The sequence below is a fragment of the Poeciliopsis prolifica genome, unplaced genomic scaffold (assembly GCF_027474105.1).
Source record: "Poeciliopsis prolifica strain line A6 unplaced genomic scaffold, Auburn_PproV2 SCAFFOLD074, whole genome shotgun sequence".
NCBI lineage: Eukaryota > Metazoa > Chordata > Actinopteri > Cyprinodontiformes > Poeciliidae > Poeciliopsis > Poeciliopsis prolifica.
In genome coordinates, this window is record NW_026562449.1 from 786,309 (window position 1) to 807,832 (window position 21,524).

At 40.6% G+C, this 21,524-nt stretch overlaps 1 protein-coding gene and 1 long non-coding RNA gene across 3 annotated transcripts; one reads left to right on the forward strand and one right to left on the reverse strand.

Annotated features, from left to right (window-relative positions):
* Positions 1 to 94: 94 nt before the first annotated feature.
* Positions 95 to 17,431, reverse strand: LOC129352274 (V-type proton ATPase 116 kDa subunit a 1-like). 2 transcript variants are annotated; one of them, XM_055021184.1, is made up of 22 exons: positions 17,280 to 17,431; positions 16,392 to 16,548; positions 16,185 to 16,263; positions 15,058 to 15,155; positions 14,797 to 14,925; positions 14,586 to 14,668; positions 13,840 to 13,966; positions 13,605 to 13,687; positions 12,142 to 12,235; positions 10,827 to 11,039; positions 10,329 to 10,479; positions 10,018 to 10,157; positions 9,776 to 9,939; positions 9,252 to 9,342; positions 8,567 to 8,685; positions 7,566 to 7,782; positions 6,928 to 7,035; positions 5,384 to 5,491; positions 4,614 to 4,631; positions 3,265 to 3,382; positions 2,986 to 3,157; positions 95 to 1,518 (listed from the first exon to the last, which is right to left on the reverse strand). In XM_055021184.1, exons 2-22 carry the CDS (start codon positions 16,506 to 16,508, stop codon positions 1,425 to 1,427), a joined length of 2,523 nt encoding a protein of 840 aa, XP_054877159.1. In that variant the 5' UTR covers positions 16,509 to 16,548; positions 17,280 to 17,431; the 3' UTR covers positions 95 to 1,424. The 2 variants fall into 2 exon arrangements, with proteins under 2 accessions (XP_054877159.1, XP_054877158.1); XM_055021183.1 differs by having other exon boundaries at positions 5,384 to 5,584.
* A 2,954-nt stretch (positions 17,432 to 20,385) lies between these two features.
* On the forward strand, positions 20,386 to 21,352 carry LOC129352314 (uncharacterized). Its single transcript, XR_008604870.1, has 2 exons — positions 20,386 to 20,782; positions 20,914 to 21,352. It is a non-coding gene; the product is annotated as an uncharacterized LOC129352314 (long non-coding RNA).
* The last annotated feature ends 172 nt before the right edge of the window (positions 21,353 to 21,524 follow it).

Sequence of the window (21,524 nt, forward strand, 5' to 3'; positions counted from 1 at the left end):
TTGATTGGCCACAAACAGGGCTATTTTCTGAAAGTACAGCAGGTTCAGTCTGTGTGGCTTAGGAAGCATTTAAAAAAAGATTTCATGCAGCATGTTATTTGGACACTCCATCTTTAATTAACCACAGAGTTCACACGGGTCAGACATGAACATCAGAAACCACAGCACATCACCAGCAACAGCTTGGTTCAGTTTTCTAGATGGAGCTAATCAGTCCCACATTTAAAGATAAACTCTGATTTTTACAACAAAATAGGAAACAATCCACAATCTTGATATGAATTACTGTAACAGGATGACTGTGAGGTGCAAAAGATATAAGATGTTTTTTGTTTATCCTTGTCAAATAATTGGAGATGATTTTTTATGACTGAAGGAAAGAACCAACCATGAAGGAAGAAAGGCAAAAAGAAGAGAAGACAAAGGAAAGGAGAGAATGAGGGCCACCAGAGAGGAAGAAAGGAGACAAATGAAAGAAGAAACAAAGGAAAGATGAAGGGACATAGGGCACAAGGAAGGAAAGAAAAAGGACAAGAGAGAGAAAGGACAAAACATGGGGAAGTAAGAGGATAAGGAAGAGATAGAGGGAAGGAGAGAGGAAGAAAGGACACAAGTGTGAATGAAAAAGGATAGAAGAGAGGAACAAGGCAGACTATATGAGAAAAAATGAAGAACAAAGCAGAATATCGAGGCAATGGGACAGCAAATAAATAAGTACTTTTCCATACACTGATTTGTTTTTCCATACATATCCAGGCCTGGAACATGCTGAAAAGAAATTCCCTACTTCTCCAGTCTGTGTGGAAACTCTGATGTCATTGGCTAATGACACATTTCGGATCACCTTTATTTTAAATGATGCATTTTCAGATTTTTTTGGTTTCAACTTTTAACTTGTCTTTATCATTTAACTTAACTTATAGTTCTGAAGTCAGAACTATAAGTGAGAACATTTGACTGAGTGTTAATCACTGACGGTAATAAACAGTCTGTGAATACTCATCCATCCATCATACTGGACATGAGCTGAGATGCTGAGGTGGTTTTAAAACTCAAACATTACTCAGGCTCCTTTCTAGAGCCCTTTCTGTGACCTCTGAACTGGGAAAACAAAATAAGGCTGAGTCATTCAGACCTTCTCTCAACACAAACATGACTCACCATGAAAGATAAAAGCAAAATGAAGGAAGGTTGACATTTTACAACAAAGGATGACAGAAACAACAACTCATTATTTCCACGTGAAGGCAGCACGCTGGAAATGTCTTCAGAAGGACTGTCCCATCTCATGCATAACACTGATTCATAGATGCCACTAGAGGGAGACAGAGAGCCACAGTAGGTCTTGTGCACACAAACACATTGTCAAAGCAGAGTGGGCTGGCTGGGGACTGGGACTGCACTGTGGACGGGCCTGGACCGGGTCAGTCATCGAAGCGCCCCTCCAGGATGCTCTCAAATGAGAAGGGGACAAACTTGAAGCCCTGACCTGTGTAGAACTTGTTCTGGAACTCCACCCTGAGGGGAAAACACCAGGCAGGAAACAGATTTGTTCAACAAGTTAAATCAAACATAATTAATATAAAGTTGTGGTCAAATGTGAAAAAGAGCATACATTAGTGGTAAAGCATTTAGAACGTTTAGCGGAGTGAAGACCTGATTGTATGGTTTAAGCACATCTAGAGTCTTGTTTACTAAGTGGTTAGCATTTCAGGGGGCCCTCCATTTCCATTTCAAGCTTTTTTTGTTAATAAAAAAAATGATAATTGTTTTATTTAAATAGAACATGGTGTGTCTTCCCAATGGTCAATGTGTCTGAGTTGTCACATAAACCTCAAGACATAAATCTGCATCCTACTCCCAGATGAGGACAGGTCTGGATGACTTCATTTCAAGAGGGAAAAGTTAAACTGTGTTCCAGCAGGAGCTGCATCTTGGCCTCGGTGGGCAAAGGGAGTGCCCAGGAATGTCTCCCAGTTGTGGCAAATATTTGGCCAGCCAGAGCGCTCAGAGGGCAACATTTAAAGAGAGCACAGAAATAAGAGATCCCTCTATCTGCTGCTCTCCACAGCTGGGAGGTGGAAAACTGACTCTGCTGGGTGTGTATTTGTGTGTGTCTCTGTGTAGGAGAGAGTTCCTCAGCAGTGAGTGTGAAAGGCAGACTGGTCACTGACTGCAGCTTCGCTTCAACATATTTCCATTCAATCATCTTTGTGACAACAGCTTTAAGGATGAAAGAACTGCTGCAACAGACTGTGGGCTTTCAGTTACAATGAAATAAACGATTCAATATTAAACTATTATCATTTTGATATAAAAAAGCAAATAATTTCACCAAAATTATAATAAAACAGAGTGACTTCCAGCAGTTTATAGTCCTTTTGGTGTCATGCTGATTGTTTGAAGTGCTACACGAGAGCCACGTTGACCCAAACACGTTCACCATAGCCCTTTCTCCTCCAGTGCTGAATATGAATATGTATCTGTATGTATCTTTTACTATTCCAAAGAAGCATTTACTCCACAAGTTTCCACTGTTGTTATGGCCCAGCTGGACTCACAGTGCTGTAATGATCCTCCCTATCATTCATCCGCCCTCTCTGGTACCAGGTGGATCAGTGGTGTACTGGTGGTACCAGGAGAAGATGGAGCTCCTGGCCTGTCCTGGATTCCTGTTATAAACTAACTCTGTAGTATGTCATCATTAACATTCCTCATGTGAATGTAAGGCGGAGAAACTGGCAGAGGTTAACTCAGAAAAGATACTTCAATCAAACTTTATTCATAAAACACTTTTTATGCAGTCATCTCAAAGTGCTTTAGAGATGAACGAATGATTGATCAGAACTGATGTGTGTTTGAATGTTGTGTATGATATGAACACTCCTGACACACAGCTATTGCTGCTCCAGAAGCAGCATGTCTCTTCAGTATGTGTGAAACATTTATCCCTGAGTGTTTTCCTCTGTGCTTGTGTGTACTGACCAGTGCAGGCGCAGGGCATGCAGGAAAGCTGACAGGCCCTCCATGATGAGCAGGATGCAAACAGTGAGAGTGGCGAAAGCAGAGAAGATGATTGACAGGCTAAAGAAGCCGCCTCCACTGCGAGAGGACAGACCCAGATGCATCACCATAGACCACAGCACCTCAGACAGCTCTGCAGACACAACACAGTCATGTTAGCACATGGAACCTCTGACTGCTCGAAGTGAGTGAGTTTTGTTCTGTTACAGCCCAGCTGTTCGATCACAGGGAGTCACTCACGTGCGTGAGCGAGGCTGAGGGCCCAGAGGCGCAGATATGAGGCCGTGTTGGAGATGCAACCCAGACAGTACTCTATGGTGTGGATGGCCTGATGGACGGCCACATCACCAAAGTTAAACTGTACAGGAGGAAGCAGAACGTCACCTCGCACATAGCATCTCAGAAAAGGTTGTCACTTCTTCATGCTCATACTGACAGCTTTATCTTAAACTATTTCTATGTTGAGTAAAAGACCATATTTTTGCAACAATGAAAATACTGTCTGAAAAATAAACAGAATTCGTCCTCCTCTCCACAGGCTGACAAAGTGAAACAAGAACAATGGCTTTCTGGAAAGTACATTTCATACTTCACAAGAGGTTGCATGCAGAGGTTTCTCCCACTGCAGCACCCTGACTTCATATTTCTCTGACAGTATGCAAGAAAAAGAAAATCCTGCAAGAACTCCAAAATCAGGGTTGCAGTTCTTAAGTTCTTGCATCACTGGGAGAGAGAACATTCCTCTGTTCAGGTGGAGAATGTGGAGGCCTTAAGAAGTAATCCAACATTTATATAAGAAAAGTAGGACTGTATACTGTATTAAAATTTATATATTTTTAAGTTATTGGTTTTCTAAAAAGTAGCTATAATTTCATTAGAGTGGAGATTTAGATGTAATGAAGCTGAAAGCAGAATGAAGCAGTTTGTTTGGTTTCTTCCTATAACTTTCCTCAGCAGGATCACCACTATTGTATCCTGACGGGTCAAAACATTCCCTGTGTTCTTTCCATCCCGACCAGGACTATCCTTTCCTGTTTCAAAGCAGCAGGAAGGGGGAAACACTGGAGGCCATTGGTCTACTTAACATTGTTGACTCGGGCTTGGAACCTGCTTGGTTTCCTCTTTACAAATTTTTCTTTTGTTCTTTGACTTTTAAAAACAGAGTTCACAGAGCCAGTTCTGGAGGAGGAATAGCAAAACAGTAATAATAATGACCAAAACAAAGTGGTGTGATTTATTTACAGAGTAGTGGGATAACGTCAGAATAGATTTATTAGTTTCAGCTCTTTCTCTTTATTGTTTTAAAGACGGGGAGTACAAAAAAATCCAGAGTGAACTCTGAATCCAGACTTGTTTGTGTTTGCCCAGTTTTTATAGATCAGTAAACCTAGAGTTGCATGCTCAAACATAGACATTCATAATTATCAACACATGCGTGCCTGGCACAGAGAATCGCCGTCGTAAGGAAAAGGCCACATATGAGCTAATAATGCACGTTCAGAAAACAGACTGGAATTTGGAAGTAGTAAATCAAACTGGGCGAGGCAGCTTTCAGACATGCTAAGAAGATGCAGAACTGGAGCTCTCACCGGTTCTTCTTCTGAGTGCTTGAAAATGAGGAAAAGGGAAAAATTAGGGCAGGAATTCAAGGACAAAACCATGTGACCCACACAACCTGACTGGGCATTTCTAACTGCTGTAGTTCAGACTGGATATCACTGATCCTTTATCACTCATGACTGATTATGTGTCAAATATCAAAAACTAATTTCCCAGATCAACAGGAGAAATACACAGCATAACAAATGTAATAATAAATAATGACAATGATGTGATTTAGACAACTTTAAAGAAGTTCTCCTCAAAATCCAGACCTAAAATTGATGCTCCCTTGCAAAGTATTTATGGCAGGAAGGTTTGGGTTAATGATAAATACATTAATATCCATATATCATGCCAGTTGTGTTGAATGCCTCTTTAAAGATGCGGTTAGTTTGGCATCAACATTTGTGTGCATCCAAAACAGAATCCTTCAGAATATTTATCCTTCAGAATAAGTGTGCAATATTCAGAAATCCCTCCAGCTGGCTCCCAGAAAAACCAGAGCCTTGTTTATGTTTCTGCAATGGAAAATCTCTCTGTCATCTGCTTCTGCCTCGTATATCTTCCTTTAACATGTTTCCAGCTAAACCCCTGTTGCACAACAACAAAAATATAATTTACTACGCAAATCTATCTCAGACAAAATAAGCACTGTTGCACATTTGTAACGCCACATGGTGTAATGTGACAGGCTGCACTGCCAATAAATCATTTAATTTTTCATGTAATCATTTTGCATGTAGTGAAAGGAGCTCACCTCGTCTCCTTCGTCGGAGTGCTGGGAGAGCTGGTCGTGATCCATGATGCCAGCCTCGTCCTCTGTGGGTCCGTTGCCCACTCGCACCCCTCCGAACTTCTGCGTGCCCTGTTGGGTGAGTCCGGTGCATGATGAGGACACCCCTGTTTGCTCTAAAGACTGCTCTAGATTCTCTGCAGGGGTTTCTTCCCTCTTCTGTGACTAGATACAAAAGCCACAAGAGCTGTGTCTAGCATAAAGCAAGCCTTAGAAGGAACTCTTTGTCCTCAGTTAACATGAAACAGGATGGCCAAACAGTGAAACAAGACAAATACAGAAAGGATCTGCAAGCAGACCGCCCTTTAAAAAAAAACAAGAGAATGTTAAGTCGCATCATCATTTTAAAAAGGCAACATGTATTTTCATTCCAAACTCTAATGGATGATGCATCCATTTTATTTATGCAAATGTAACAATTTGCATAAACGAGACAACAGTAATGAAAATTCTTCCATGTAAACAGCTAAATAGTGTAGTTTATGAGAGAACGTACGGAAGACAAGGACAGAACAGAAGCAGTATCAGCAGTCAGTGTCTCTGCTCTGGGAACAGAATCCTGGTCAAGTGAACAAAACATGTTGTTCCCACACAAAAGAGACAGATGTGTCCTGGTGACGTCTGACAGACACACCAACATGTTGGTAAGGACCTTCTCACCAACACGATGTTCTATTATTATAAATAATGGAACAGCTTCTGCTCTACCTGCTGCTGAGAATGCTGGAGAGCAGGAATGGTCACAGAAATAAGGAGAAACCTTCAGAGATATGACAAATACATGAAAAAATGACTGATGATAAGTATTTTTTTTGTTTACTGAAAGGATAAAGTTTCCATTTGAGAAGTTATAAAAGATTGTTTGAACATTCCACATCAGAAACAAAGATCATACAGGCATATTCAAGAAATTACAATGATATCATTTTTAATTAAGACCATATTTCTGCATTTTCATTCAATAATTTAGTTTTCATTGGCTGTAAGCAAAAAAAAATCATCACAATGCAGAGAAATACATTTCCATCATTTGTGGTGGAGATACTGGAAAATAATATTCTAATGGATTGAATATGACTGTAATACAAACTATCTAAAATGTATCGAATGTGTGAGAAACAGCAATTTTTGACTAACTCAAAGTGAACAGTTTGGATTATGTGTTCTAGTGAACATGGGGGGAAATGGTGAATATTCTGTTGCTTTCCAATATGGAGTAGAAACTTTTATTTCATTTATAAACTTTTCATATCTGTTCAAGTCTGAAGGACAGACTGAAATGAGCAGATGGTCAGACTGAGGACAGCCCAGTCGCCTCTGGCAAAGACTTCTCTTCCATCAAACAATGGGCTTATTCAGAGGGAAGGCTTTTTACAGCAACACAACAATTCACTTTATGCAGCACAATGTGTGTTGTAATGAATGACAACATAAGGGTGAGAAAGGTGAAATTGACAGTAAAGCATTAAATTTAGTTGGAAGACATGGGTGGGGCGGGGGTCACTTACCAGATGCCGTTTCCATAGGTGCTGACGCCGGAGCACCATGGTCTTTACTATCAGCATACAGGGAACACAGGCCAGGGCAATGAGCACCAGCAGGACCTGAATCCCCATCTGCAGCGGAGGCAGAGCAGAGTCAGCAGCAGAGTCAGCAGCAGACCCCTCAACACGTCAAACATGGCTGCTCTACCCAGATCCAAAAGCCACCAATCAGACCCCAGAGGCGGGTCTTAGTGCTGTCAATTATACCCTCTGCTAATAGCCTTAGCATCAATGACCGGCTATGCTAGCTGCAGTGTAGCAGAGAGCAAATAAAGAAGGCAGGATGAGGATTATTGACAGCACTAAGACACTCCTCCTGGCTGATTGCTTGTTTCTAATTAGCTGTGGGTAAAGGAAAAGGAGCTCCATTTTTTTTTTTTTTACGGATTATCTGTCTCAAATGTAAAAAATAATTTTCATAAAAGTCACAAACTTAATATTCTAATTTCTTGAGATGAACCTGAATCGTTCACTAAACTTGCTGCTTATAACATGTGATGTAAACTGAAATCCTTCAGTTTACTGACAGTTTACATCACATGTCAGAAAGGTAAAGTAAAAGTGAGGAGGGTTAGGATCAGGACTGGGACTGGGAGGAGGACCTGGCCCGCGTAGAGAGGTTTGTTGGTTGGGTCGTTGTAGTTAAACAGACACATGTTGATGAAGTGGATGAGCAGGCTTGGGGCATCTTTAGAGGTGAAGGCATCGTATGCGGTCCACTTGTAGAAGATGAGCAGAATGAGGTAACCAAACAGGCTGGACATGAAGACTATTTCTGGGATGAAGCCCAGGAAGATGTTGAGAGGCTTCTTAAAGTACCTGCAGAGCAGCAAGTCGGTGAAGAACATCGTCAACATCAGAGATCTGCAAAAGGTACTAAATATGTATATCCACTGTACAACAAGATAGATTTTCCTGTTTTAGGTCATCTAGGATTAACTAAATTATTTCTAATCGAAAGTCAAAATATTTAGGACAATTTTTTTGTTTGGTTGACTTTTTTCCCAGTTTTTCCAAAGAAATCAGTCTGGTTTGTCACACAAAAGCACACACACGTGCACGCACACGTAAACACACACACACACACACACACACACACACACACCCTTCTCAGCTCTGCACACTAGCATTTTCTCTGCAACTGAGATCAGTACTTTGCGAAGGACAACCCAAAACACTGATTCTGTTATCCTTCAGCCACTTTGGAGCCAATTTGATGGAATTGTACAACATTTAAAGTCTTAAAATTTGACAAAAAAATTTGAACATGTTTGTTCCTGAATAAAAAAATTAAAAAAAGAATTTTTTTTTTTAATTCAGTCCATCCTGCAGCAAAACAACCCACAATTTGCAAACTAATCTGCCTTTTAATGTAGCTTTTTGTGTGTGTCCTTCCACTCTGAGTGGCATTTCAGCCCATGCTGGTACAGGACATGTTAAAACTTTCTGCTTTTATCTGTATGAGCAACAGTATGCTTCCAGTTTGTTCACATATAATACAAAAATTCGAACGTTACGCCACATAGTTACTCGAACGAAGCTAATGTTGTCCACGTTATGTCATAAAGAAAAACACATGAGAGTGCAGCTCAGTGAATCGTACAGGTGGTTGAAGAGACTCAGAGAGACTCCGAACAGCATGTGGATGACGCCAAGGATCACTGACATCTTCATCTTGAACGAGTTCAGGAAAGTCAACTTGTTGGTCGCAACATTCCAGATCTGCAAAGACAACACAGTGTGACTTATGGGTTTTTTTAATCCAAAATATTTGTTTATCATTGTTAAGCTATTTGCACATGTAATAAACTGATGTAGGGCTGAAACAATAATTTGAACTATTGAAATAATCATCCACAAATTCAGTAATTGATTAATCGTTAACTGCATGCAAACTCAAAAAAATCCATTTACAAAAAGAACAACACACACATGCACGCCCAGGCACACACACACACAAATATATATATGTTTAATAAAATGCTGATTTTCTTATGTAAAAATTATTTGTTTATTTAGATCTTTCAACGTATTTGTGATTCTGTATGAAAAAGGGTTATGTGGTCAAATGAAAAGTCTGAAGAATGTACCAATTGTTTTTATCCAATTAATCGTCAGGATATTCAATAGAATAGTTGATCAGTAAAATAATCATCAGCCATAAACTGAATTTATGTCTCATGAGTTAGACATTAATACGGAATAGATCAATGCAGATTCAACCTTTTCTATTGAGAGATATGAAATATGTATGACTTTGTGGTTTAATAATTGTGTCAGTGGATTACCGGGTCGATCCCAAGAGGATAGGGTCCGTTGAAAACCCCAGGAACAGCTGGATCTAACTGAAGAACTGCATTCCCATCAAGGGTCTCAGACCTGGGACAAATTAACAGCAAACTGTGTCAGACTCTAGATCCAGGGGCCAAATCCAGGATAGCTTTTCACTAGAGTCCAGAGGGCCACATAAAAATTATTTCAAGATAACAATTGAGGGTTAGATACTATTTTACCATTCAAATTATGGCAGTTTTTATTTAGTGGTAAATATAAAAAGATGTTCAATATCATTTCATAAGAAGTACTCAATGAATGCAGCTATTTATTTTAGGGTCGTTTGGTCAGAGCCACAACCTGTAGAGGATATTTATGACCTTGATTTGGCTCAAAAAGAAAATGAGTTTAGCACACCTGCCATACATTATCTACTGTTTTTAGGTTCCAACAAAGATTGGAACCTGATTCTGATTAAGAGCTCAGATAGAATTATGACATTTGACTTGAGGGAAGCTGAACAGAGCAGCTGACTTACGACCAGTTGGCTCCTTTAGGATTGAACATGGGCCTGACGCTCCAACCAGAACCAAACATGTTCAGAGACTTGGAGAAGCAGTCGTTGTAGATGATGCCTGTGTAGACTGAGAAGATCCCCATCAGGAGGATGATGTAGCGACCAGCGAAAACCATGTTGAACATCTGCAATCCCAAAGCACAGCTTTAGACGGCCTCTCTGCCTGGGTTGTGGGTTTCTGGTGTTTTTCTGAGCACCAGTACCTCATTGTCGCTTTTCTGTGCGAGGATTCGACTCTCTCTGAGGACCAAGTAGAGGGCAGCAGCGGTCATCAACACCCCGTGACCCATATCACCAAACATCACAGCAAACAGGAAGGGAAAGGTGATAATGGTGTACGGAGCTGCAGCAGAGGAGAGGAAAAGGTGGAAACTGTCAATGTTCACAGCATTTTGTCTGCTCTGATGGTGCTATGTTGATCAGCTATGTTAACTACATCTAAATAGGGTCACTTATTGTCTCTTGTTTCATTCAAACAGGCACAGACTCAAGCTTCAGTCATTTTGTGTAAAACCTGGATTTATTTCCCGGTAGTTCCCGATCCCATAGGCGTCAACGATGTTCTGGAAGCCAGATGTGAACTTGTTGGTCTTATTGAAGGTTGGTGGAGTCTGCTTGGTCTGCATCCTGTTCAGGATGGACGGCACCGTGGAGCCGCTCCTCTCCTGTCAAACAAAGCCTTCGTTTTCAGGATCAGTATAACAATCATACATCCAGTGGAATCAGTGACTTTTGTATTGAAGTGCTCATATTGTGATTCTGAAAATAAAAACAGAAAGAATGTTTTCAGTCTCTAAAAAAATTTCAGACACATGAATAAAAAATGCTGTTTGTATTAAAAAGACTTTTGAATCGATGAACTCAGTAGTTCATCAACTTTACAACAGCGGCTACTTCAATGAGGATTATTGAAGTTTAGTGCTGGTAACCCACATGAAGCTGAAACACCTGAGTTGTGTGTGTGTGCGTGTGTGTGTGTGTGTGTAATGAACCAATAAACAGGTTAACACACCGTTCCTCTGCGCAGAGCGAACTGGATGGAGTCCAGGTCTGAGACGGGACACCACACCTCAGCGATCAGACATTTCTGAGTGACGTCGATGTTGCAGAGGTTCAGGGTGTGATAGATGGCCTTCATCTTCCTCACTTTGATGAACCACACCCTCATGGTCTTAGAGGCAGCCTGCAGCACACGCTGGCGGTGGTCTTCGGTTTGGTTCAGAACCTAAAGCAGTAGGGGAGGCGGAAGAAGAGCTTTCAGTACCGACCAGAACCAGCTGCCCGGATTTCTGCTCTGGATGTTCCAGGATAAGCAAAGGAAACACTTCTGTGCTTGTAGTCATAACAACCAGATTTGGGATATTCATGAAAAGAAAATTGTTCCTATCCACGACATCGCATATTGGCTTAAATAAAGTCTTCCAGTACAAAAAGCAATATAATCATAAAGCATGAAAAACAATTCTTCAATAACTTTCTTCTCTTGGTTCTGCGTCACAGTCAGCAAAGCTACAGTTTGTCACTTTTACAAATACATGGTTTTTACATATTTGTTAAAACTGTTAACATGAGACAGAAAATCTGTAAAACAACCCCAAAAAAACATTAAGCTCATCCACCTCGTCTCACTGCTCTGTACCTACTGATCACAAAGGAGGAGGGCCTTAGTGCAAGCAATTATGCTTGTGTATGCGCTTTTTGTGCCTCTTCCTGTCTCGTGCCACTGTGCCCCTGAGCAAGACTCTTAACCTCAAGTTGCCTAGCAATTAGGACGGTGTGTGAGTTTGTGCCCATGAGTCATCGTGGCTGAATCTGGCCTGTGTGTGTAAAACACTCTGACTGGAAAAGCTCTGTACAAGTTAAGTCCATCTAATAATGTTGTTGGAATGCATAAGATATGTCTTATTTTTTCTTTCTTTCAGTCCAAGCCTGCTCTGTGTTACAGCAGGGAGTGACACACAGAGGTGACTAATCTCTACAGCCAAATCCAAGCTTTTTTCCTGCCATTCACTTCTGGAGAAAAAAACATCTTTACACAATGAGACATTCATAACTGACTGAAAGCCACCTTTAACCAAAGAGAACCAAGAACAGGCCAGAACAAAGGTGTTCTGCAGCACAATGTTTCTGATGAATTACTCCTTTGTTTGGTGAGTTCTGGTCAAACAAGGAGACCCAAAAGCCTTCCTGATAATTATCCTGTTTGAACAAAGGCTGGAGAGGGTTTGAGGTACAGATAAAATCCTGAAGAACCCCTCAATCTGTCTGCTCTGTTCATAGTGAGTTTCATCGTTTGTCTGGCAAACACATAAAGTAATAAAACTCACCATTTGGAGATCCTCAATGCGGCTGTTGACTCCAGCCAGCATCTCTTTCCTCTCCTGGGGCGTCTCTGGGCACGGGTAGAGAGACGCTCGGAACCTGGAGGAATTCACCGGATCACCAGGTGGACAGAACTAAACCCAGTTTCTAAGACTTCAAAAACTAACCCAAAACTAAATCCAGTGCTCTGAATACTGTTTGGTGACAAAAAGGAAAAATGTTAAAGGGATTCGTTTTTATACCAGATGTATTTGGTTTGTATATTCAGAACCTATTCCAGCCTTAACTTGCAATAAATCAAAATCAAATGAGATGAAAATCTTTGTTGTTTTTTGTTATACAAATGTAATCAGCTAAAACTAGCTAACTAGATAAAACAGCTATTTTTACTGTGTGACATTAAATGAGTTTCCTGTTTTAAAGCGTAAGGATTACCTGTACTTTTTTAATCTGCTAAATGCCAGACTATGTGGAGGTATTTTCTAATAACTTTCTTCATATTCATGTTTCCCTCCATATCTTCTGTTTTTGGTAAAATTGCCTTTAAAAAGCCTGAATTGGGTCAAAGTCGCCCATAATTTTGCCCCACTCCTGCTGACAGAACCAGCGATCCTGAGCCAGGTTTGGAGGTTTCCCTGCTCACACACACCTTCTCAGCTCTGCTCACTAATTTTCTCTGAGACTGAGATCAGGACTTTGTGATGGACACTCCAAAATCACTGACTTTGTTTGTCATTAAACCTGATTTTTACATTATGATCTGAAGTGAGCAGAGCTCACGTGGAGAGCATCTAATCACAGTCTAATCCTCACACCTGAATCAAACGGCTGAATTAATTCCTCCTCCCTCTAACCAACTCATGGTGCATTTATCACAGTAATACTGCCCCTTTCAGACATACTTAGCTATTTCTAATTGATTCCAATAAAAATTGCAAGTTCCCATTTCATGTTTTCTTATATGGAAAAATGAACTGTTAATGCCTGTATGTCCAGTTAGAAGAGGTGATATGTGTCCCAGAATGCATGACAGAATGCATGCTGTTATGCATTCTGGAATCCCCGAATCCTCTGAATGGTCTGAAGAAATCCTTCCTCACTGTGTGTAGAATGCTGTTTATTGCACACAGATTAGAGACAATCCAATCTCTCATCAGGATGGATGTCAGTGCACAGTGTGAAAGAGAGACTCTGGACAGTGAGAAGTCCTGCAGCTGGGGACTGCTCCTCCTCTACATACAAACCAAAGGAGTCTCCTGATGAGCTAAAACTTCCATGTTCATCCGTACCTTATTCTTCCATTCCTTAACTCGCATTAATCCAGAGAACTGGGATTATGTTGATAAGTGCTCTCCTCCTGAATGTGCATTTATTGATATTCCCTCAGAGTGTATATTCACTCAAACTGAACAATATTCCAATCTAAAGCCATGACTGCTAACAATATGAAGGAAAACAGCGGGCCCACCCTTCACAGATCTTCTTCACCCTGTTCTTGAGTTGGTCACCCTGGAAGAAGATGATGAACACCGACTTGTGAACTTGGTCCCCCTATAAAAAAAGGAAGATGCATTAAAATGCAGAGCAAATTTTGATAAATTAGTGTGGAGATTTTTTCCTGAATCTTCTGTGCCTGCAGTTCAGCTTGTTAATTCATCCCCACTACTGCTCTCTGTCTGAAACTCCTTCTGTCTGATGCTGACCGTGGTAGGGTCCTCCAGAGGGTCTTCGATCTCTGCCTTCCGTAGGAAGACATTACCACGACACACCCTCCACAGCATCCGTTCGAAAGTGGGAATCCTCTCTCTGCTGATCACTCCAGCCACAAACCTGCATGAATAACATTAGGAGAAGTGCTGTGTTTGAGTTATGAGTCAGACTTAGGATTCAGGTTAGGGTTAGGCAATAGAAATGAATGAAAAATGAATGAAAGTCAATGTGCAGTCCTTGTAAAGCTAGAAAGACACAAAGTGTGTATGCGTGTGCATGCGTGTGTGAGTGTGTGTGTGTGTGTGTTTGAGTCTAATTCACTTTTTCAGCAACTCAGTTGTTAGGATTTTTTGTCAGCCTTCGCAAAAATTCAGAGTATTTTTTAAACGGAGTCACAGATCACATGCTCCATGTGATCTGTGAATCATTTTGAAACACAGATCACATGAGGGGGAAAAGGAGGAACTCCCAAGATAAAACAGCTAATCGTTAATATAAAAAAATAAATGTTGCAGGCTCTAACACTGTTTCTTCTGTCAATTTATTCATTAAAAATCTTTAATAAACTTAAAGACAGCTTGTTATTAAACTGGTGTTTCATCCTGACCCTAAATTATATGAACTTTAAAATGTCTGAAATAATATTTCAAAGGCGTTGATTTTTTAAATTAAAATGTCAAAACAGATCCAAGTTAATACATGATCAACTGAAACAGCAGGAATCTGGTCCAGTCATTACCCCAGTCTGAGCGGGGCCCCGCGGCCCCCCTCACTGCCCTCCATCAGCGCTGATGACTCCTCCAGCAGGTTGGGGTCTTCCATCTAGCAAAGAAATCCTCATCATTTCCCTCTACATGATAACCATGCATTGGTTTCATTGGTTTGGCTGCAATGCTGCTCTTCATGAAACAAAGTGCAAACAGAGAATGTGTGTGTTCACATGAGCAAACCTCATCAAAGAACTGCTGGGTTCTGTGCAGGATGTGTTTGAGTTCCGTCAGCTCCAGGAAGTTCTTCTTCAGGGCTTCTTGGTTGGTGTTGATCTCCTTCAGTTCATTCTCCAGCTTCTCAAACGTGGCCTGCCGAGAGTGAGGCATTACAGTTACATATAGTGCTTAAAGCTACAACATGATGCTGAATATTTGAGTGCAGAGAAAACCATGTGTGTTACAGATGAAACGTTTGTTTGAATGAGGAAGATTCGTGCCAACCTCCAGGTCAATCATGTCTCTGGGAAAAGGAACTTCTGGATTCTCTCCAGTGTCCACCATCGGGATGCTCGCCTTCTTGATCTCCTTTTCAACAAACCCTGTTTGACCAGAAATTCTGTTATGTACAGTGAAACCAGATGTTTGTATACCATGAATTAGCATCTATGCTTAGCATTGAGATGATATTTTAGGTACGCCTGTCATGATAATCAATAAATCAATTAATCACATGATAAATGAAAACAAACTCACATATCTCATTGCAATGATTTATCATTGATCTCTGTTTTTCTCTCTTACTACCAAAAACTAGATGATAAAAAAGTCTTCAGTCTGGCGCTTTGGTCTAAACTCGTACTTTTTTACAGGACAATTTTGTTTACAAAATTTGTTTTATGTGTTGTTTTGTTTGCGTATTTTGTATATTTAAAATGTGTTCCAGTTAGATGTTCATTAGAATTTAAAGTTTGCAGATCTATTAGAATGCACTCTTGCATTATTATTTTGTCATTGCCATGGTCTCAAAACAATGTTATCTTTTATTCCTGCTCATCATGACAGGCCTAGTTTTAGGCTTGAACAGCTTCACTGACAGGCAACTAGAACACATCAATAGTCTTTTCCAAAGTCCAATCAGATCTTTTTTTGAAAGAAAACATTGCTGTTGTTTACAAAGCTCGCTTATGCATTAGATTTAAAGGTTTTGACTAAGAATTTATGTGTCGAAGAGAAAAATTATTAATTAACATTTCTTAATGAAAATTAATGTGTTAGAATTCCAGCCCTAAAAAGTATATTTCTCATTGTCTGGTGATAAATCAGAATAAGTTTAAGGTAGGGTTTACTCTTACCTTTTTTTAGGGTTTACTTTGACAATAAAACAAGACTCAAAATATATATTTTTGTCTTTTTCTGCTGACGTTCACAACCTATTATCAATAAGGATTATCAAAATTATACCTGTTTGGGATATATATCTTTTATTACCTCCTAAAGAGTAAAAAAAATTGCATAAACTAAGATTACTGTGGTTAATATATTCAGAGATGCCTGGTTGATGATATTGTAACTTTCTAATTCAAAGCTGAATTCCAGGTTTAGAGCAACACGGTGTGACATTTACTCACTTAGCTTCCTGTCCATCTCCTCACATCTTCTCACTTCATTCACAAACTTGCGTTGGAATACGTTGACATCTGGATTCAGCTGTGCAACACAAAACAAATGACATCTCCATTACAAATGATTGCCACCAACTCAGTCAAATGGAAATGCAAGGAACTTCTGAAACAAATTCATTTATTTGGAGCAGGATTTAGGATTCATTATCGTACGTCTCTGAACTGGACCATGCCGAGTTCTCCCAGCTCGCTGACGCAGCAGTAGGCAGCCTCAGACTGGAGGAAGAGCTGGGCCAGTGTCATCTCTTCACTTCTGAACAGTTCCCCCATGGTGAGCGTCACACAGCAACTCAGCTACAATAGTGACAGACTGAGAACAAGGAGACTGGAGTCAGACAACTAGAAACCACAGCTCTGATACGTTCAGCCACATCTTCTTTCCATGCACTGAAAAAACAGAATGGAGTTACAACTAAAAAATAAAGCTGTGTAAACCAATTGAGTTACTTTTAATATGTTTGTTTAACATTATAGTTTGTTTAAAAGATTTACTTAGATAAACTTAATTGATTACATGAAACAAATTATTATTATTTTTATGTTAGTGCTCCGTTCAATTTGTGTGTGTGTGTGTGTGTAGGTGTGTGTGTGGGTGTGTATGTGTGTGTGCCTGTGTGTGTGTGAGGCAGACATAGTTCAGGTTCTGAAAACCAGAACCTGTCCCACAGAACCTGGCATCATGGCCGCCTGATGTCCCAGCATCCCTCCCGCTGCAGCTCTGCCCTTCAACGCTCAAGGACGCCATGATGCTGCAGCCTGCTATCCTCATCCTCATCCTCATCCTCACCTCGGGTTTTCCATCAGCGCACTAACCGAGCCTCACACCTGGTAAAACCGGTAAAACCGGTAAGACCGGTAAAACCACTCTCGTTGCGGGTTCTTTGGGCTGCAGCTGCCGCTGACACAGAGCGTTCCCCTCTAGTCTCTATGTGTTCCCACACGGAGGAAATATTTGAGTGACGCGCTTCCTACGCTTTATTATCTATGAAGCTGCCAGAGAGGCTGACGCTGCAACACTGGAAAACATCTCGAAATACTCACATGTATGAAGCTTCCCAGCCTGAAGGTCCAACCACCAGCAGCAGCTCCACCAGCAGCAGCTCCACCAGCAGCTCCGGCTCTTCTTGCTGCCGGTCACGACGTCAGGGATGCTGGATGCAGGATGCTGGATGCTGCTCCGCTCCGCTCCGCAGGACGTCAGGCTGATCCATCAGACCGAGCGGGGAGGTTCAAAATAAAACCACCAAGTGTTTATTTTATTAAAAAAAACAGTCACAAGTCTAATATTTACCTGCCATTTTTTCATATTCATGGCATATGTATTCGTATTCGTATTTATTTGAACACACCTGAGTATTCTTACATTATTTGCCATTTCCTACTGAGCGAAACAACGCTGGCAATAGATGAAATTTATTTTGAAAATCATAACCGGAAAGGAGAAATAATTTATGCAGCTCCACACAAACTGAAAACTGCCCCCCCCCCCCCCCCCTCCAAAAAAAAAGAAAAAAAAAACAAAAAACAAGAAAACAAAAACAAACAAAAAATGAAAAAAAAAAAAAACACCTCAACCAACATGCAAACACCTGCCACTTTATTAGGTGTACCATGTCAGTTCCGGGTTGGACCCTCTCTTTGGGCCCAGAACAGCCTGAGGTCTTTAAAGCATTTGTTCAACATGATGTCAGAAACATTCCTCATAGATTGTGATCCATATTGTCCATATTGACTTGATAGCATCACCTTGCTGCACATTTGTCAGCTGAACATCTATGATGAGAATCTGCTTCTCCACATCCTCTGGTTTCTTCGATAAGATGTGGTGACATGATGGTGAGTTCGCAACACAAAGTAAATATTCCCCACACCATGATACCATCATTATCCTTAACTATTGATATAAACAGAGCCGGCCCCAGGTATAAGAAAACAAAGGTCCCCCAGGCCACAAGAGGTCTCACATACAGACTTGCATTTTAACACAGATCTCAAATTTTTGTTTATCGAGGAGGAAAATATTAATGAATTTGATTTGACACTTTCAGAATTGTAATAAAAAAAATAGGTAAAAATGCATCAGAATTATCGAGTTTACTTTGTAGAAGTGCAAAGAATCATCTTTACTGTTTGATTACTGTGTTACCATAGTCACAATCTGATCCTACCAGTTTAATCTTTTCTTTGTGCTAGAGCTCAGTTTGATCACAAATACATCTCAGCAAATAACAACCAATTATCAAAGATTGCTTCTAAGCCCAGCAGTTAAAGTTGGCCACTTGCCCAGATTCCAGCAGATCTCTATGTAAACACTGTTACTGGTGGTGATGCTCTTAACAGGAAGAAGGGCCCCGAATGTAATTCTGCCTGATGCCCGATTTCACCTGGACTCAGCCCTGGATATAAGGATGGATGGAGTCATGCTTTCATGTTGTTTATATCAAATAAATCTGACCCAACCATCTGAACGTTGCTGATGAAATCATTTCACGAATTTGTGTTGCTAGATTGGAGCATCTCTAACCAGTTTGACTTTTCTTTTCTGACATTAACAAGGCATTTTTTCCAACACTATGTAGTTTCTCTCATTTCGACCTTTCTCTGTGAATCTGAGTCATGGCTGGTGGTGAAAATCTCAGCAGACCACAAGGTTATCAAACACACAATGTTTCACAATGTACAATGAGAATCAATGTAATCATCTGTCCATCTACCATCCATCCATCCATCCATCCATCTACCATCCATCCATCCATCCATCTACCATCCATCCATCCATCCATCCATCTACCATCCATCCATCTACCATCCATCCATCCATCCATCTACCATCCATCCATCCATCCATCCATCCATCCATCCATCCATCCATCCATCCATCCATCCATCTACCATCCATCCATCTACCATCCATCCATCCATCCATCTACCATCATCCATCCATCTACCATCCATCCATCCATCCATCCATCTACCATCCATCCATCTACCATCCATCCATCCATCCATCCATCCCATCCATCCATCCATCCACCATCCATCCATCCATCCATCCACCATCCATCCATCCATCCATCCATCCATCCATCCATCTAGACTTTAGTAAGATTAAAGACTTACTGAAACTTTATGGTGAAACAGTTTAGAAATACTCATAATATCTCCAGAGCATTGAAATACTTTCTGTTTTAAGTCTCTATTTTTTGAACATTGCTTACTTCATAAAAGACTAGTCTTGTTCAAACATTTCCATAAAGGAGTTCCAACCTGTACAGGGTTTAAAGCAGGACACTAACACTATTGTTGAACAGCTTTGTGGAAGTGGAGAACTTCCACTAGGTTTGTGAAATACTGCAGCTGACGTTTTCCAAGTTCCATGTTGCCTTTTGCCTTATTTCTCTGGACTAATGTCTGTTTTTTATAACCTCGGTGTGATAAGATCGGAGCAGGTTATATTTATGGAATCACAGGTAATTCTCAGTCATTTTGTAGGAAAATCATTCTGTTTTTACCTTTTGTTTGGGTTTGCATGTTTTTGGAGAACCAGCTGCTCACATCCTCCTTGTTCCCTGCTACAGCTGGTTTACCACAACAGATCTTGTTGTGAATGCTAAGGCTAGTAAGCATGGCCACTGATGGCAGCAGATAAACAGTAATTCTTGGCACATTGAGCAGTGCACCCCTTAATGTGATTGACAGCACTAAGACACTCCTCAGAGTGTCTTAGTGCTGTCTTAGATTTGTTGTTTCTGACTGGGCGCAGTGTGTTTCTGCAGATGGCAATAGGAGGAGATGGAATATTTTACAGATTATCTCATTCTGTCACAACATGGTGCAGACTTAACAAATATGTCAAAAATATATTGTTTTTAAAAGTTACATAATGCAGCTTTAAAGGCAAATAAATCAATCTGTGAGCTTCTGAATCCATTCTCTTTACACCCTTGTCCCTCGTGGGGTCAGGAGGTCACCAGTCCATCACAGGACAACACAGAGACAGACAGCACAAATAGGCATGCACACACACACTCACACCTAAGGAGATTTAGAGAGACCAATTAACCTGACAGTCATGTGTTTGGACTGTGAGAGTGTAGCTGAGTTGATTTTATTTACTTATTTTTTAAAAAATGATTGTGAACCTTCTCAAAACACTTTTTGTTGAATTGACATGTCTGTTGTTTTTGGTTCCTGATGTTGTTTTGGGAGGGTAGTTATTGATGTTACACAGAGTGGGTTCTGTGAGGTAGCTGCAGCAGCCAGGCAGAAGCTGCCAACACAGCTGCTGGTAAGACGTGCTAATGCTATCTCCCACTTTCAGTGATGTTTATTATGTTTATAATTGTTTTCACATTTTTGTATTGCATAAATTAAAATGTTAATTGTTTTATGTGTCTTAAAAAAAAGACTTTAGGTTCCGTTAGAATTAAGCTGTTGCCCTTTAAAGTTGTTAAAAGTTTTTCCCTCCAAAATGTTGTAGAGCTGCTGGGATCTGACTGTATGTGCCACACCGATGGTTGAGTGTGTCCCATGTTGTGTTACAGGTATGTAATAAATTAAATGATAATAATAAATGTACAGATTTCCATTATAGTTTTATAGCTTTAAATTTCTTTGATGCTGATTTGTACATAATTTTATTTTTCTTTATTCCATTTGTGGCTGATGTAAAAAGAAGAGAAGCTGCCAACACAGCTGCTGAGCTGCTGGGATCTGACTGTATGTGCCACACCGATGGTTGAGTGTGTCCCATGTTGTGTTACAGAAATAAACTGACAGATCCTGAGTCCCGTGTGCTCCATTTTGCAACTGTTACAAGAGGAAGCCGGAGAACCCAGAGAGAACCCACACATGCAGAAAGACCCTGGGCCGGGAATCGAACCCAGAACCTTCTCGCTGCAAAACAACAGTGCTACCTGCTGCACCTTTGTGCAGCCCAGCTTCTGAATCTGAAAGTAAAAAAAACGGTGTTTGACTCTCATCATATTCAACAAATAGAAGACTTTGTTTCTGCATTCAATTTTATTAAGATAATCAAAGAGCTCAATGTGTTTGAGCAACACATTGACACCACAAGCATGGCCTTCTACTATAAAACCACTGCTTGTTCTAAATTTTAGTTTGTTTTGTCTTTTCTTCTCGCTGGTGGCTCTGGTCCATAATGAGTCAAGCTCTGCTTTGCCTTTGTAGAAGAAACTCTGCAGGGCATGAAGATAGAAGAGGAAACAAGAGCAGATGTGGTCCAACATTCCTCCTGAGTTGTGCCCCGGCTTGTATCCAAGCATA

Excerpts from the sequence above, each read along its gene's own strand:
- LOC129352274 (XM_055021183.1), bottom strand. The coding sequence starts at position 16,508 with ATGGGGGAACTGTTCAGAAGTGAAGAGATGACACTGGCCCAGCTCTTC. Across the intron at positions 12,236-13,604 it reads GTGAAGAAGATCTGTGAAGG|GTTCCGAGCGTCTCTCTACC; the intron begins GTGGGCCCGCTG and ends GAATTCCTCCAG. Across the intron at positions 9,343-9,775 it reads CCTAAAGGAGCCAACTGGTC|GTCTGAGACCCTTGATGGGA; the intron begins GTAAGTCAGCTG and ends AATTTGTCCCAG.